The sequence below is a fragment of the Podarcis filfolensis genome (assembly GCF_964270895.1).
Source record: "Podarcis filfolensis genome assembly, chromosome: 9".
In the NCBI taxonomy this organism is placed as follows: domain Eukaryota; kingdom Metazoa; phylum Chordata; class Lepidosauria; order Squamata; family Lacertidae; genus Podarcis; species Podarcis filfolensis.
In genome coordinates this window covers 56092827-56111274 of record NC_139610.1, presented here as the reverse complement: position 1 = coordinate 56111274, position 18448 = coordinate 56092827, and the positions used below count along the sequence as shown (strand labels likewise).

The following is an 18448-nucleotide window of genomic DNA, read 5'->3' as shown; positions in this document are numbered from 1 at the left end:
GCACCCACAAAGGGGCATTGAAGATTATCTGAAGCCACTTTCACACAGCAATACACTGAGTTTCTACTTCCCTTTTTTTCCAGCTTTAAAGCTATATATTCTATAATTGTTTGCATGTTTTACACATTATATCTAAAATAAGCCAGCCGTCATTAACGATCAAAGTGCTTAACTGCATCAAGAACTTGAGAACTTAGAATATAATTGGACGGACACACACACACGTGTGTGTGTGTGTGTGTGTGTGTGTGTGTGTACAGTGCTTTTTTCTGGGGGGATGCAGGTGTACGCATACCCCTAAAGCCTGGGGGGGGGGGAACCCTAAATCAATAAATACAACTCACTAGCAATGATACTGATGTAGAGCAGAACATTCTTATTTTCACCTGGGAATGCTGGAGGGCTCCAGGTGTGCTGCCCAGTGATATAGGATAGGTAGTCAATGTGGGGTAGGTACTCCAGGTGTTGTTGGACTTCAAGTCCCATCAACGCATGACTACAACAGAGAACAAGATTGTCAAGGGGTAGAAAAGGGATGTTTATTTTCTTAACAGGATTTTTTGGGGTGGGGTATTTGTTTTGTTTTGTTTATAAAATATCGAATTTGTAAAATGTGAAACATATCTTCTTCAAATAAAAAGTTGTTATAAAAATATTATACCAAATACACATAGACATAAGGGTAAAAATTATATCGTTGCAAATTATTTTTCCTCTTGAACAGTAATATTTTCCAAAATACAGATCTTTACAAATATCTATCTATCTATCTATCTATCTATCTATCTATCTATCTCTCTCTCTCTCTCTATCACAGAACACCATTTATTTCATTAGTCCTTGCTGAATGTATGGGTCTGGGGTCTGCAAGGTCTGAGACTGTTTGTATCTTAAGGCTATGTCTCCCTAGAGTGTAAAAAAGTGTCAGCATGAAGGAGGGTGAGGGGCTTAAAAGATTAAAATGTGAAAGGAACATTATTATTATTATGTTTGTTATTATTGCTCATTTTTTTCTATACCGCTTTATATTTTCAGGGGGGGAGGGAAATCTCAAAGTGGTTCACAACCTACATTAAAAGACTGAATAAAACAAGCCAGAATAAAACATTACTGAAGTAAGTCAAATATAAAGTATTCATTCAAAGCAACATGATCAACAAGAAACTAAACTATTATCTTAAAGATTTCAAAATAAAACATTGCTAAAGTGGTCAACTACAGAATGCACATTCAATGTAGAAAAGTTAAGAAAAATAAATCTTAAAACATTTCAAAAGAAAACATCACTAAAGGAAGCCAAATATAAAATCCCCATTTAGAACAGCAAAATTAGCAAGAGAATAAAATATTCTCATAAGCACAGAACTTACCTGCTGCTGCCACCACCAACAGTGGTTCATAGCAGGCAGTGGCTGTGGAAGCTCAGGTTCAATGACCTGGGTCTGCACTAAGAGACAATCAATACGGTCTCTGGTCTCTTCAGCTGCATCAGCTTTTGTAGATGGAGTCAGTGCACTGCCCTCCCAGGCCAAGTGGGAAAAGGTCTGCAAGGCAGGGAGTAGGTCTTCCAGGATGGAATGATTGAGGGGATTTGACCCACAAATGCAGTTTTCCTGTGCTTTTCCTTTCAAAGCTAACTTGTGGTCTCTCATTAATCAGGTTGTGAGAACGTTGCCACCCCAATAAAAGCTGTTAAGCTCTGTATGTCAGCAGAACACCCCACTGATCAGCTCAGAAGAGTGTTGGGCTGGTGATGAGGTCTTCTCAAACACGGTCTTGAGCAGGCTTCCACCCTAATCAAGACTTGGTTTTTCTTCCACATTGCCCTTAAAAGTAAAGGTAAAGGGACCCCTGACCATTAGGTCCAGTCGTGACTGACTCTGGGGTTGCAGCGCTCATCTCGCTTTACTGGCCGAGGGAGCCAGCGTACAGCTTCCGGGTCATGTGGCCAGCATGACTTCTGGAGAACCAGAGCAGCGCACGGAAACGCCATTTACCTTCCCGCCAGAACAGTACCTATTTATCTACTTGCACTTTGACATGCTTTCAAACTGCTAAGTGGGCAGGAGCAGGGACCGAGCAATGGGAGCTCACCCCGTCACAGGGATTCGAACCGCCGACCTTCTGATCGGCAAGTCCTAGGCTCTGTGGTTTAACCCACAGCGCCACCCGCATCCCCTCCACATTGCCCTTACATGACTTGTAATCCTGTCAATCAGTTTTTTTTAATAGTTAGAACAGAGCTTTACAAACTTTTCATTTTGGCGACACACTTTTTAGACATGCATCGTTTTGTGCCACAATAATTCAGTTTTGCATCATTTTGCGGCACAATAATTCAGTTTTACTAGCAAATCAGAGGTTAAACTAACCCCTTTCCACCCTGAGAGGCGACTGGGGAGCATTTGCATGACACACCTACACACTGCAGCCGACACACTAACGTGTTGCGGCACAGAGTTTGGAAAGCTCTGACTTAGAGCCTTTTCCTGGTACTAATGCTTACATTTATTATAGATTGAAAGTGTACCAAGAAGTGGCATTCTGTCTTGTGTGAGAATGGGGAATACCTGTTCTGATGCCTATTGCAGCACGCGCACTGCACCATCTAAAAAACAAAGTACATAGGCTTCTCTTGAGAACATTTGTGCAGTGTTTCAAGTAATCAAATAGATTAATTAAAGCTTGAATCATATACAGACTTACCTGCCATTAAAGCTCTGCGGGGCTTACATCTGAGGACACATGTGTCCAATTGCACTGCAATATTCTGTTATTTGGGCGAAACCTCTATTTAAAACACTTTAATATTTTAGGATATAAGAAAGGAGACTAAATATCAGGTGGTGAAAGTTTATTCCAAAGACTGGGAAAATACTGTCTACTGAACATGAATGAGCAATGGAATGCCTTTCTCAGCTGTTTGAAAAATCCAAGATCTCACTTTTGGTTATTTGTTTACATTATCAATCCTGCATATCTTCCTGCTCCAGAACTTTACTAATTCTCAGGAACCACCTCAAAAGTTTCCTTTTATTGGCACTCATATTCCCAAATCAGACTGATCATATTTCAGCAGTAAAGTGGCATGTCCAAAGGATGTACTCTGCTTGTGACAGCTCTCAAGAACTTCCAAGTCAAGGCTGAGGAGGTTGATTTAATTCAGTCATATATTATCCATTAGTCCTCTGACTGCAATGTATTCCATGGACTTTCAGACTTCTGCAAGCCACTACGGGACACTGTGATACCTAGACAGTGCAGAGTACTGATTTATATGATTCTGGGGCCATTCCCTGACCCTTACACTGCTCCAGATGTTTCCATTTCTTCTCTTCCTTCATGTCCATGACCATCACTGCTTGCTTCAGTAGCCTTGTGTAGAAGTCGGGGCCCTGCCAGGCCAATGATCAGCGCTCCAATTGGAGCTGTGATCAGGATTCCCAGGAAAGCCACTGTCAAGACATCCATGCCGTATTTCATCTCTGTGTCCTTTTCACCTTGACTTCGGGCTGTATCTAAGGCAACAGAACCAATTGCAGCCTGGCAGGAGACAGAACAACAAAACCATCATTGTGAAGACACATAGAATTGTAGAGTTGGAAGGGATCGCAAGAGCCATCTAGTTGAACCCTCTGCTATGCAGGAATCTCAGCTAAAGCATTCAAGGAAACTGTTTTTTAAAAACCCACCTTCCGGTTCAGAGTCTCCCGATGTTGGTGTTACAGGGACAAAAGTGTGAAAGAGAGTCTCATGTGGGGATCCAACAGGTCCTTTCTTGTAGTATCTTCAAAGCTTGATTACATAACAGACCAGTCTTCAAAGGTCCCTCTCATATTCAATTGCTATGATTGATGCAGAATGCACCAACTTGCCTCCTGAGAAGTTCATTATCAAAGCAATCGTTCGGGATCATCGCTGGCTTTCAAGAGCCTTAGGAGCACAATTCAAATGATCCATCTATGCTTCTAAAGTTCAGATGGATTAATCTTGACTACCTTTGGTGGTGCAGGGGCCCAATCGACCTCTAGCAATGTGCCCACCTTTATTATGCAACTCGGTTGCTTTCTTTTAATCGAGGGACAAAGAAAAAAGCACCAAGAACTGGGGCAGAATGCTCATCTTATGTTCTTCATGCTGCTGACTCCTGAGCAGGTGCCAAGCCACAACCAAATGGGAGCAAACCCATAGCAGAAAGGCTATGCTAAAGCTTCAATTCCCTTTGGTGGCCATGGTGTGTTGTGGGTTTGTATTGCTGACTCCTTCAAAATATGACCCATTACCAGTTAGTTGCTCCCCAGGACTCGCTTATTAGATGGGCTAAAAATACCTATTCATAGTAGTATACCATAGTGTACCATAGCAAAAATACCTTTAAGTAATAGGCTGTTAACCCCCTTGTTTGTAGAACATACAGGTCTGTTACTGCATACTGCACCTGGATGGTTGCTTTGGGGATCCATGCCAGTGAAATAAATATTTTCTCCTTGAGGTCAAAGCCGGCACAAAACATCAACAGGAATGTTGTCACAATTCGGATTATCAGTGCAACTCCCAGTGTAGCCACACAAAGCCCTGCAACAGAGAAATATGACTCATTAGCCTGGCCTTCATCTAATTAGTAAGAACAACCAAAGGCATGGGTCATTAGAGACAGGCAGATATTACTCAGATGAAGCAGCAACAGCTAGATACCCTTTGCAATTGTTTTTGCAAACAGAGCCATCAACAGCAACACTATTTTTACTAATCTGTTGGCATCCTGTCTGCCTTCAAAATAAGAACTTATCACATATGGTACCACCTCTGCCGGATTTCATCTTTGTAAGAAAACAGAAAAGGGAAATCTATGTGCATTGACTGAAGGCTGTAGGTCGCTTCCAGATCAGACGAGACAAACACGGAAATAAGATGAAGCAGTTTTGCAATGCAGAGCAAAAAAAGACTGAATAGCCTGAGAACCCTGGGCCCAAATTTATATTTTACTTAAAATAATTATTGAAACATTGGAGTAATTAACCAAATTGATTAGGACATTATTAGTTTCTAGTAGCTGGGAAGTCAGTTAGGAGCAAGTGAGTTCAAAGCTGGCAAGTGCTGGCGTCAAATAGTGGCTTAGTCTCTAAGCTATGAATTGGGAAGTCCCCAGTTTGAATCTTGCACCTGCTATAAACTCCTTGGATGACCTGTTAGGGAGTTAGTCTCTCCCAAGGTCAGTTTCCCAACTACAATATGGCAATAACTGCCACCGACAAACTGGACTCAGGAAAGAAGATCATTACTCCATGGTCTCCACAGGTGAAGGGAGCTCGCTTCACTGCTCTTTTCCTTGCCAGAAAGAACAAAACTGCAACAAACACCCTGGAATCCCAATCCATCAACCAGGGGATTAAAGGCTGCTGGGTTGTGTGCATTTTGAGATTATGTTTGTGTGTGCGCGCGCACGCCTGCATTGAAATCAATTCTAAACCATCTTGCTCATCATTGTACCAAATGGTTGGATTTCAGATAAATAAACCAACCTACCACGTAGGGCAGATATAAAGGTTACAACAACATACGTAAGATTTTTCACATTTTCTTACAAAAAGCTTCCAAGTTTGCCTAGCTTTGGAAGAAGGACTCTGAACTGCCCTGAGACCTACAGGTATAGGGCAGTATATAAATAATAATAATAATAATAATAATAATAATAATAATAATGATAATAATAATAATAATAATACCCCTCAAAAGGTGAGCGAGTTAGTTCACAGAATGGCGGTGATTTCTTTAGGAGACCTACCAACTGTTTCAAGTCCGAGAGATGAAATCGATATTTCAGCTCCAATTAAACCAAACAGGAAGGGTTCAAAGATTTGCCAGGCAACCGCAACAATCTTTTCAACTTTCCTCTGCATTGGGAGAGCAAAGACAGGCAGCATTGCAAGACAGGCAGCATTGCCTCCCACACCAGTATTGGCCTGGGGGGCTGGAGACACATGTAAAATTACCCCTTCAATAATCATATCAAGCATGAATTTTAAAAGCTGTTCAAACCGTGCAAGTTTGATTCTATTTTTATTTATAAAACAGTATTAATTGACTTTCAAATATGTCCTGGAGGAACTATTCTGATAACTAGGCAACCCAGCCCCCTAAAGTGGCCTGCAAAAATGTTTATTTGCACCTGCTAAAAACATTCCTGTTTGTTGTTGTTGTTGTTTAGTCATTTAGTCGTGTCCGACTCTTCGTGACCCCATGGACCAGAGCATGCCAGGCACTCCTGTCTTCCGCCATTGCTGTTTAGACAAGCCTAACCCAGATGCTTAGAAAGTTGAGGCAATTGTAATCTGCTTTTAGTATGGTTTAAAGCAGTGGATGGCAAAGCTTTTGTGGCTTGGGCCGGGGTGCGTGCGCATGCGCAAACGCTATTTCCGGCGCTCCTTCCTGCATGGAGGAGGCATGCACAGCTTCCCATTGGCTGCAGGAGTTTCCTGTAGCCAATGGGAAGCCAGCCAGCGTCGCAGAAGGTAATCCTCACTCTGCTCCGCACTGGTTTAGCGCGGCGCATGGGAGCCGACCGAGCAGGCAGTGGGGGTCCATGGGCAGGTTAAACAACCCCCATGGGCCGCTTGTGGCCCCTTGGGCCTTAGGTTGCCAACCCCTGGTTTAAAGTATGGTTCTCTTCGTTTTATTGTTTTAACTTTTTTGTAAGCCACTTTGAGGGTTTTTTTGCAATCGAGTGGTACATACATTTTATTAAAAAGATAAATAAATAATTTCCTGGTTTTTACTCATAAGAGGCGCTTGTCTTATGGGCAAAAAACAGGCTGGAAAACCTTTTGCAGGCAGCAAGTTCTGCTCATCCTTTGCTTGTACTCTCACCTGTGTGGAATTCCTGGTTCCCAAGGCTTGTTTTTAAACGCAGGGCTGACTTGATAAGACAACTTAGATTATGCAAGACACACCTTTTAGAATAAATCCTGGCTGAATTGACATTTTTTTGTGATGGTATTTAAGCCTATTTGTTCAACAGCTTGTTCCAACATACCATTCCCTCTATTTCCAAAGTTTAGAGGCCATTGCTTTATGTAGCCAGAAAACTGCACCAGCTGCACAAGCTGCAGCCTCAGGGCAACGCCAAGGTTTGCAAAAGTACCACCCTGAGCTGCTGCATTTCCTATTGCAACATTTTGCTGCAACCCCTGCTTGTAATTGTCTATTTCCCTGACTTTCAGTCTCTAGGATTCACTGGCCCTGATCTTGCTCGAGACATTTGCAACAAATAGTGGGACAGAGATGCCCATTCCCATTCTCATTGAAAGATAGACCCAGTCAGTTCAATGGGATTTCTATCTGCATCAAGAGGAGAATGCCCATCTTTGTGCACTAATCTCCTTTGCTGGCCAGCACAATTGTTTCCAGTGCCTAAGTTAATAATAACCAGCTACTGTAAGAAAATCACAACTCTCATATTTCGGAACCAGCGTGATTTTTGGACAGTGTGTTAACTGAACGCTCACCTTCTCATCAGACCACACCATACCAGCCACAAATGCCAAGACAATTGTGCAGAGCCCACCGGATCCAGGGAAGCCAAAATACGTGCTGCCGAAAACAGCAAACACCGACAGACCCACCACAAAGAATGCTCTCTTGCATGCAAGGGATGCCTAGGATCAGGAGATAAAAAATGGAAGACAGCAGAGAAAAATGTCATGCTGCAGATGAGAAGAAAGCTTAAAGAGAATAAAATGTTAATAGATCTGCATGAGTGAAAAATCTATATTATTATTATTATTATTATTAATCACTTTTAAATATTTTCAGCTAAAGCATAGAGAGTTCTTTTTAACCATTCCCTGCTTCTCATGCTCCAAAACAGAGTCTCCAAAATGTTTTTCCTCTTTACCTGATCCTTGCTTGGGAAGTAGCAAACGAAAACTCCCAAAAGGCCACCAGCTACTATACCGACAGCAACTTCCAGCACACCACGAAAGATATTTTCAAGGATGGAGCCTGTTTTGGCAAAGCGGGAGAAGGTGGCTCAAATGGATTTCTGAACAATCTCCTTGCTAAGCAGGGCCGTCTTACCCATAGGCGCTAGGGGTGCGGGACACCCGGGCGTCAGGGTCTCAGGGGCGCCAGGCCGAGAGTCTGGGGCCCGAGAGTTGAGTCTGGGGAAAAGCCCACCCGTCAGTCGGAGCGCCACGGTGGGCTCTTCTGCTGCGTGCGGCTATGTGCTGCGAGTTTGGGGGCGACCGAGTCAGCGAGATGCTGAGGCAGCCAGCCAGCTCCGCCCTCCTGCACACCTGGGACTGGGCAACCTGGAGGGGGCGCTGGGCGGAACTTTGCACCCCGGCGCCACATATGCTTAAGACAGCCCTGTTGCTAAGGAACTACCAGAGGAAATATGCAAAGTGTTGATTAGCTTTATGCAGAAGGTAGGAGTATGGAAGAAAGGAAGAAAGCCACAGGCATTCTAATTTAACTCTTTATGGCAGGAGTGGGCAATCTGTTGCCCTCAGCCACGTTTCATGCAGGTAGCAAGGAGGGCAAGGTGGAAAAGGAGGTGTTAGTGAGAGAGAGAGAGGAGGGAGATGAAAGGAAAGGAGGAGAGTGGAAGAAAGAGGAAAGGCTTCGTTGCACCCATTTTTTACTCCAGGCCAGCCTCAAAATTGGTTGCGCACTCCGGCCTTATGGCAACAGAATCAGCCTCCCACCAGCTTCCACCCTAAAGCACCAGGTTTCACAAGCAAAGGCGAGTGCCACTTCAGGTTGCAAGTGGGGTGCATTGTGGTTTTCTTATTCCATGCAAAGCACCCATGCAACTCATCATCTGTATGTAGCAAACGATTGCATCAATGAGAAAGGCATATGCAGGTGCTCATCGATTCTATGAAGTAGCCAGGATACCTGAGAAGAAGGCCATCCCTAAGCAGGTATTAAAGCCTGTAATAGCCAGGATGTCATCAAAGCTCCCAGCAGCCATGAGCAAGGTGGGGACGCCCTTGTCAACACCATAGCCTCCCGCTTGTAAAATCAGCATCGAGGGGACAACTACAGCAGGGGACACAGCACCTAAAACAAACCTGAACAAAAACACACTATCAACCCTTCATGCCTGTTTGTGGGTGTGAAATATACTCAGAGTCGCAAAGTGATTTCATGCTCTTTATTCAGCTCATAGTGGTGAGGAGGAATGAATGAATGTCCCCTCAAAGTATCTGCTTTATATACATGCATTTCCTTCACTTCCTCTTATGAAATACAAAAGTGGACCCCCTGGATACAAACTTAATTCATCCCAGCGGTTCATACTTACCCTAAAAAGTATACACTTCTGGGTTTGCCGCGTTCGTAACTCAAAATTACGGTACCCGAAGGTAATGTAACCCGAGGTACCACTGTACTGATTTTTGATGTGTTTTCCCACAAACTGGCTTCCATCCAAACAGAGAAGAAGAATGACCTAGCTGCGTTTCAAGCCAATAATGCGTACAAAGCCTCAGCCTAAGGCAGCTTCCTATGCTTGCTAGAACTGCCAGAAGAGAGCACAGATACAGTGGTACCTCGGGTTAAGAACTTAATTCATTTTGGAGGACCGTTCTTAACCTGAAACTGTTCTTAACCTGAGGTATCACTTTAGCTAATGGGGCCTCCTGCTGCTGCCGTGCCGCTGCTGCCGTGCGATTTCTGTTCTCATCCTGAAGCAAAGTTCTTAACCTGAGGTACTATTTCTGGGTTAGCGGAGGCTGTAACCTGAAGCGTCTGTAACCCAAGGTACCGCTGTACTATTTTACAATGCAGAAATTAAAGAAAACCAAAATATAACTGGCAGGAGCACTTTCAATCAATGTTTTTCATGTAAGGTAGTTTCAGTTCAAGAAAAAGAAATACATCATTTCTAAGCTGGAAATGGGATGCGGGTGGCGTTGTGGGTTAAACCACAGAGCCTAGGACTTGCCGATTGGAAGGTCGGCGGTTTGAATCCCCGTGACGGGGCGAGTTCCCATTGCTCGGTCCCTGCTCCTGCCAACCTAGCAGTTCAGAAGCATGTCAAAGTGCAAGTAGATAAATAGGTACCACTCTGGCAGGAAGGTAAACGGCGTTTCCGTGCGCTGCTCTGGTTCGCCAGAAGCAGCTTAGTCATGCTGGCCACATGACCCGGAAGCTGTACGCCGGCTCCCTTGGCCAATAAAGCGAGATGAGCGCCGCAACCCCAGAGTCGGTCACGACTGGACCTAATGGTCAGGGGTCCCCCCCCAAAAAAAGCTGTAAAAAGCTGCTCACCCTAACATAAATCCCCACTGCCAAGGCAGGTGCATGAGGAAGTGAGACAAGACAGCTGCCGCACATGCTTCCACCATGCAGGGCCCCACGCTTAATCTTAAGCAGACAGCCTTCAGTTTTTTCAGAGCCTGAAAGACAAGCATATTAACACATCAGCAGCATCGGTGCAGAAGAAAGTTTTTGCTCTGCTTAACTTTCATAATATAGGACAGAAGATGGGTGCTTGGAGGTAAGGGATGTGAAGTTCATCTCTTTCTGGGATCAACAGAGGTTCTCACTACAAGAGCAAACAGGGATGGAGAGAAGAGATCAGGATATTATCAAGCGAGCATGTGGAGTTGGAATTGGTGATGGTGAAGACTACTTCCCCCTGTGAGCTGAGCTTACAATGACCTTGTCCAGAAGCCATGCTAAACCAGGGAGCCACAGTGAGCTTATGTGACACAGCCACAAGAAGTGGAGAAGCCTTCATTTTATATTAACCACTGCTTGCTGTGTCATCCAAACCTGGAGAAACTGTGGCTGAAACATGCCAACTTCACTCCACAGTTCATGAAGCTGGTTTCTTGCAACAAACCATAGTTAAGACTAACCATAATCCAAGATTTGAACAATAGGTTGAACTGTGGTTAATCAAAAACAGACACTCCCAATTTCTGCCTCACAACCACACCAGAAGAGGGCACGTGAGGGATGTGTATGAGAGTGTCTCATTCTTGCATCCAAACACAACTCATAGCTTATTAAATTCTGCCATCTGAACATGGCTTAGAAATAGATGGAAATTAGTCATAGGTTCAAAAAGGCCATGAAGTGAATAATCAGTTCTGCATGGGGGTAACAGACTTCCCCACACAGAACAACTGTTTTCCTCATGCAAAATTTACAAGAACTTAAGCTTAAACCAAGCCTTATATGAGGAAAGGTTTAGGGGATTTGATATGCTTAGCCTGGTAAAACGGAGACTGAGAGGAGATATGATAGCCATCTTCAAATATCTAAAGGGCTGTCACATGGAAGATGGAGCAAGCTTGTTTTCTCCTGCTCTGGAGGCTAAGACCTGAACCAATGGATTCAAGTTACAAGAAAGGAGATTCTAACTAAACACCAGTAAGAGCTATTCAACAGTACCATTTAATGCTCTACCTTTGGGTCAAGGCCAAGGCCAGCACGAGCCAAGATAATGGAGAGGGCGATATTTTTCAGGGCAACTGCCCATTTCACTTTGATCCGGACTATGTTACTGATCAGTGGGACATTTCTAAGGAGAAATCCAACAAGCAGCATTCCTAAAAGGAACAGAGAATGGGAAAACACACTGCCTGAAAAAATTCTGAATAAAATTAGATGCCTTCGCAGGTTAAGCATTCTGTCCTCACAGAAATACAGCCTGTACCAAAAGCTCAAGAGGAAGAATATGAGCCAGTGGTTACACAGGGGGGTAGATTAATGCAAATTCCTGAATTTGCAGATCTAATGGAAAATCCCATTTCCATACTCCTGGCATTCAGACAAATATGCTTCCCAGCATATAAATTTTCATATTTGTCTTCTACCCTTCCTCTTAGGAACTCAGTTTAGACATACAACAGGTTCTTCCCTATTAGCTTCACAACAATCCTATGGGACTGGTTAAGCAAAAAGACAGTGTACCTGATCTGAAAAAGTCACATTCTCAATGGAACTTAAAGTTGACATTCTGTAGATCGGGAAAGTTAGCATATGTAGAACTACCAAGTCGCTCATTCATAGGACCATGACCTGATACAATCTACCTACTTTCTCAAGATGTTGCAGAGATTTAAAAAAATTAAACAACATGCTTCAGTTTAACTAAAAATAGTACCTTCTCACTCCAAGAGTTTCTTCAGCATCATGAAAATCTCTGTGAAAGATTTAAGTAGCCTAGAGGATACCTGCACTGTTAACAGAATGGATTCACATCAAGGTTGTCAACTGATTAAAGCTGATCTTTAAGTGAGTACAGTAATCACTTGCCCTTTAGCTGATTAATCAATTCAATTTAACAGTGCAAATGGCTTCTTGAGAATCTGTCAATTATTTTTGCTTATTAATTTTTACAGAAGCACCATTTCCTTTCTTTTTAACTCCATATTAAAGAAGTTCTCCAGGAATAATTTAGCCTACCCCCCCCCCCACCAAGAAAAAAACCCACCCATGCCCAAGCAATTAAAATTTGCCATCTCCAAATAAAATTGTTCCTCTCTAATTAATTAATTAAAGCTACATTTGATTAATCTAACAATTAAACTTAACACCAACAGGTTATATAATCTGACTGCAGATAAGCCTCCCTGTGATCTCTGCCCTGTCATCTCCACAAATCAAACCAAATGTAACAGCAAGATGATGGCAGGCTCATTGACAACTTACCAAGAAGGGGAGGGAATGGAGGTAGACCGGGAAGTTTAATGATGCCCATAAATTTACCACCAATTACAGCAGAAAAGAAGAGGAACAAAATTCCGAAGAAGTTCCCACCAGGAAGGCACTCTTGGCCTGTAATGGACCAGGCCACAGCCCAGACCAGCACCATAGCTGCCACTGGAAGAAGAAATAAAGTTGGAGAGGCATGAGTATATTTCTTAGCATTTGTGGATATGTTGCGAAAATAACTTCACACATTCCTGCCTCTTCCCTTTCTTTTTACATACCATTTGTCACGATTCTGGCAATTATGCCTTGTGGAGGACAGGCACATATTTGCCTCAGTTTCCCTGATGTCTTTGACTCAGCCACAGGCTCTTGCGTTTGATGCTCACAGCTGTTCAGCAGAGCAGTCTCTTCAGTTTGCGTAGGACCATCAACAGCTTTGGAGTCCAAAATACTGGCTTGCTGAATTAAAACGAGGGAATGCTATCAACGACAACAACCATAATCTGTAGACTTTCACCAAAGTACCAAATCGCCAAGGCTGCAGTCCTCTGCATGAAATTGATGGGGCTTACTTCTGATTAAATGCATTTAGGGTGGGCTTTGCATTTCTCTGAAGAAGACTCAGAATTTTAGAGCCGAAGGGGATCTTGGAGGTCATCTGGGCCAACTCCCTTCTCAATGTCAGAGGTTCTTGCATGTCAACGGAGGGATTTTCAGCAGGACCCCATCTAGATCAGATGTGAGTTGGAAGGAACCCAAGGGTCATCTAGTACAGGCTTCCCCAACTTTCAGCCCTCGCGATGTTTTGGACTACAATTCCAACAACAACAACAACAACAACAACAACAACAACAATAATAATAATAATAATAATAATAATTTATTTATACCCCGCCCATCTGGCTGAGTTTCCCCAGCCACATCATCCCTGACCACTGGTCCTATTAGCTAAGGATCATGGGAGTTGTAGGCCAAAACATCAGGAAGGCAGCAGGTTGGGGATGCCTGATCTAGTACAACCCTTTGCAATGCAGGAATATGCAGCTGGCCCATATGGGGATCAAACCGGTAACCTTGGCGTTATCAGCATCACACTCTAACCAACTGAGCTAATGGCCATGTTCCTGCCTGGCAGTTTTTTATTCAAAAATAAAAGTGGCTTGCTTAAGTATTATTTTTAATAAGCATGAATAACACAACCTAGAGCCTGCCCCTTAGCGAGAACACAACTGGGCAGAGAAGAAGACCCCAGGACTGAAAAGACAGGTATCTTGCTGTGTCTCTGGTACAGCGGGTTGAGAACTTGCAAACATCCAATGAAGCAGAATGCTTGAAGATTCAGGACAGCCAAATTAAGTGTTTGTTCACACAGCATATTACTTAAACTATGGAATTCACAACTGCAGGGTGTTGGGCTTTGCCACCAACTTGGATGGCTTCAAAAGTGAATTAAACAAACTGATGGAAGAGAAGTCTATCAGTGGCTTCTAGCCACAATATCTATGTTTTGCCTCCACTGCCAGAGGTAGTAAGTCTCCAAATGCCAGTTGTTGGGAATCACAAGTGGGGAGTGGGGAGTTGTATTCTGGTCCTGCTTTCAAGGTTCCCATAGACATCTGGCTGGCCACTGTGAGAACAGGATCATGGATCAGGTGGACCATTGTCCCTATCCAGCAGGCTCTTCTTCTTACGTTCTTCTATTCAGGTCATCCATAGTTGTAAAAGATCTGAACCAGCAGTACCTGAGTTACTAGATGCATGGGAATAACATCTGAGCTTGCATTTGCAGCAGGTAGTGTTTCCTCACTCTCTGCCACCAGGTCCTCTGACATTTTGACCAACCTAAGATAATACAACAACAACAACAAAAAGTAGAGTTACCTATCAATCAACAAATAGAACTTTCAGGTGTAATAAATCCTACCGGTTCCAGATTTTTTTAATCAGCATTATGACTTTCTGCTATTCATCTTTTTGAAAAAAAGAAAGAAAATTGCCCTTTCATGCTTGAGCTTCATCAGTGGTTGTTTGCACTAAACCAGGATTGGTGAACCTGTGGTCTTCCATATGTTGCTAGACTATATCTCCACCATCCCTGACCATTGGTCATGCTGGCTGGCCGGGGCTAAAGGGAATTGGAGTCCAAAATCATCTGGAGGGGGGGACAGGTTCCCCCCAATCCTGATCACAGGGAAGGTATACACCAAACTATTCCATCTGAGGCATGGAAGGATGTCACCAGTTTTGTATCCGGGAAATTTTCGAGTCACTTGGAAAAACAGTGACATACAAATACAAAAGCAAGCAGCAATAAACCCAAATTAGTAAGACCTTTCAAAGTTGTGCAAGGACTACACACTCCCAGCACACTAATGCTCTTTCAGTGGGCAAAAACAAGCTTTTCTAAGCACCAAATGCTTAGAAGTAATGAAGACCGAGGGGTCTCTAAATTATATTTCATATTCCCATAATTCAATGGCAGCTCCCCCACCCAGGTTAATCGTTGCTCTAAGCAGTGGGGGGGGGGGTGTTAAAAATCAGGATCATGCCTGGAGAGGAAAGGATTAAATGTGTGCCGCAGTCCTGAATAGAACTGCCCCCTTCCCTGCATCTAGTATTAAATTTAAAAAATACTGGTGTCATTGCTAGCTGTGCAAGTAAAGTCTAGGTTGACCCTAGCAGGCCTGCTATGTGGCTTATAGCATTCAGATGCCTTGATGGTGAGCATCTGAACGCACACCATAGCCCAAACTGTCAGTTTACACAACCTTGCAGGGCTGCTGCTGCTGGATTATTTGAAATTGGGGTGATATGCAGCTATATAATGTGTTACTCAGGGTACACTCACTGAAATGAATGAGAATGACTAAGTAATGTTGATTAATTCTAATGGGTCTGAGTAAACCTTAGTTGAAAACTACCCTGGGCGCACCAATGCAGTGTTGACCAGCCACATGCATACATTCTGTACTTAACTGCCTGATGAACTGTAAGTGGCTGGGGGTCACTCTGTTCCTTTGCTAACTGGAGAGTGTTTGTCAAAAAAGACTGATGGGAGCCAGCGCCTGCCAAGCCACAAGAACATGTGCTCATTCTCAAGAATGCCAAGCTGGTTACTGCCAACTCTCTGGGTTCTGCTTTCTGCAACTAGAAAGAAACGAAAGGATTGCTTTTCCTAACAAGTCAAAGCAACTGATTCTTAGAGTTGCCAAGGGAGGATGGCACGCCTGGAGGAGCCAATCCCCTGCCTACGTAAAAAACAACCCAAAAGATAATGTAAGGCGCATCTGAGCGCACACGCCCTTCCCCCGCGCAGGGAAATCTGGTCGTCGGGTGCTCCCTCCCCTTCCTCTTAGCGGAAAGAAGGGCGTCATCACGCCTAGATTGCCGCTAATACCATGCGTCTGATGGAAAGCTTTCTTTGCCTCGATTTCGTTACATATGTGCAGACAGTATTATATTGATCAAGGTTTAAATGCTTTTAAATGATCGCTTTTTCTATGTTTTAGCGGTTCTGTAAATAGAATAGAATAGAATCGTGGGAAATAAGTCGGCCGGTTCCGCGGTGCGTGCGCTTTTGCGCACAGACCTGCTTCCAGTTCAGCTCCTGGGGGGTTGAAAGAGGAGGACGCGCGGAATAATCGTGCCTACCTAGGAAAGGAAGAGCCTCAGGCCTTCTAGAGATTGCAGGAAGGCGACGAGGGTGGCTGCTGATCCGCAGGCTGCCGGCTTTCTGCCGCTGCTAGCGGTGGGGGCCGAGAAGGCGAGCTCGCCAAGCCGTCCAAAACGCTGCAACAAGACGCGCGGGCAGAGCCGGTTTGGAGACGCCTATTTCGCCTGGGTTCCTTTGCCAAGCCTCCCTCCCAACGCTGGTGGCGCCCGCCCTTATAAGGGGCCCTCCCTTTTTCCCATTTGGAGGGAGCGGGCTGCCAAGCTCCGCTTGCAGGGATCAAATGTAATAGCAAAGCGGCAGCGCGGCGGAAGATACCCCGCACCTTGGAAAGTGCTGGCAGATAAAAGGGAAGCGGACATCTGTTTCCAGGAAGCAACTGGCTGGCAGAGGGCAGCCCAAGGCCACGGTGCAAATGCAGCACCGTGAGTGGCAGGATCCCAGCGGCCTATTCCACTTAGACTAAGGGTGCACCCCAATTAAAGGTGGCCTTTCTCTTAAAGCTGCCATTGCGCTCTCCAGGCCTATAGCAATTCCCTGCTGTTGCAGCGAGAGAGAGAAACGCTAACAAGAGGAGCATTTGATAACATTCATCTCCGCAGATGGCTCTTTGAAGTGGTTTTGCTATCCTTATTCTTCTTCTTTGGCGCTCACTCTAGCGAAGTAAGATTGTCTTCCATAAACACGGTTTTAACAATGCGTCCGTTAGTGACTGTGGAGGCCAAGTCTGGATCCACACGACTTTCCACAGTGGGGACATTGGTTTCCGGGCGGGAGTTGATCACGGTGTGGATTTGCCAAGAGTGCCTTCCTCTTAGCACGTTTCTCCCTTGCGTCCTGAGTTCGAGTGTCTTCAAAGCCCATGACACCTTTGGTCAAGGCTGTACTCCAACTGGAATGCTCTCAGGCCAGTGTTTCCCAGTTGTCAGTGTTTATACTACATTTTTTAAGATTTGCCTTGAGATACACTGTCACAGAATTCGGGTATCTAATTATAATTTGTGCATCTTGAGGAGGTCCTTTTTGGCCTATTTCAAGCCAAGAAAGATGCAGTTCCTGTGTTTTTGGAGACCCTATCCAGGCTGTACTTTCAAGCAAGGCTGCTCTCTGTTGCTAAATGAATTTTGTTTTGCCTCTCTCTCTCTCTCTCTCTCTCTCTCTCTCATTGTGCTAATTGATAGCATTAACTGCATCATGTCACACTGGGGGCTCAGGAAACACTGTTTGGGAAGCTTTTAATGTTTAATAGACTATTGTATTTTAATATTTTGTTGGAAACCCAGCCAGATGGGTGGGGTATAAATAATAAATTATTATTAGTATTATTATTTAAAAGAGGCACTCGAAGCATTTGTTGCAAGTAGAAAGCAAACGTGACAAGGAAAGTTAAACAATCTGCCATAGGATGCAGTTGTCGCTACTAAATTGCTTTTTAAAAGGGAGGCGGGTTAAGACAAATTAATGGAGAATAAGAGTAGCATTGGCTACCAGCCAGCAGTGTACACACTATACCCTTAAAATATATTTCAAGCACATTCCTCCCCTCAAAGAATACTGGGCAGTGTAGTTTGTTCAGGATTGTTGAGAATTGTAACTGTGAGGGAGTGAACTACAGTACCCAGAATTCTTTGAGAAATAATATGCTTTAAAGGTATAGAGTGTACACAAAAAGTAGGTTCTATCAGTTGTTGGGAATCACATGGGTGGTGCTATTGCATTTGTGTCTTGCTTGTGGCACATGGTTGGCCTCTGAGAACAGGTTGCTGGACCAGATGACCATTAGGCAAATTAAGTTAGAACCTTTCACCCTAGAGTATTAGGGTTTGCTTTGTTTGCTAGGGAAGATGCATTTGTTTTCATGTTTATTTGTTCTTACACATAGCGGTCCATTAATAAAACAGCAAGCATCCCCTCCACTGCAGCCTTAATGTATCACATTAATTTACTTAAATGTCAGAGGAGCTCTGAAAAACCTTTGCCTTTCCACACTGATGCTGCAGTGGCGTTCCACTGCCCCCCCCCCCAAAGCAGGTCTGAAAAAGTATTGCTGCAATGATTTGACAAACACGTATAGACTGGCTTGTAAAAAGCCAGTTAAGAAATGTT

General features: G+C 44.0%; 1 protein-coding gene across 1 annotated transcript; it reads right to left on the bottom strand.

Annotated features, from left to right (window-relative positions):
* Positions 1-2839: 2839 nt before the first annotated feature.
* Positions 2840-16612, bottom strand: SLC9B2 (solute carrier family 9 member B2). Its single transcript, XM_083571434.1, has 12 exons — positions 16324-16612; positions 14415-14514; positions 12951-13131; positions 12670-12840; positions 11422-11564; positions 10276-10403; positions 8899-9074; positions 7895-8001; positions 7506-7655; positions 5786-5894; positions 4439-4575; positions 2840-3543 (listed from the first exon to the last, which is right to left on the bottom strand). Exons 2-12 carry the CDS (start codon positions 14502-14504, stop codon positions 3304-3306), a joined length of 1632 nt encoding a protein of 543 aa, XP_083427560.1. The 5' UTR covers positions 14505-14514; positions 16324-16612; the 3' UTR covers positions 2840-3303.
* Positions 16613-18448: the final 1836 nt, after the last annotated feature.

What these genes read in the sequence shown, in the direction of transcription:
- SLC9B2 (XM_083571434.1), bottom strand. Translation starts at nt 14,504, where the DNA reads ATGTCAGAGGACCTGGTGGCAGAGAGTGAGGAAACACTACCTGCTGCA. An exon ending in GCCTTGGCCTTGACCCAAAG is followed by an intron (nt 10,404 to 11,421) that starts GTAGAGCATTAA and finishes CTTGTCTTTCAG; the next exon opens with GCTCTGAAAAAACTGAAGGC. An exon ending in TCTCGGACTTGAAACAGTTG is followed by an intron (nt 4,576 to 5,785) that starts GTAGGTCTCCTA and finishes TCTCTGTTGCAG; the next exon opens with GGCTTTGTGTGGCTACACTG.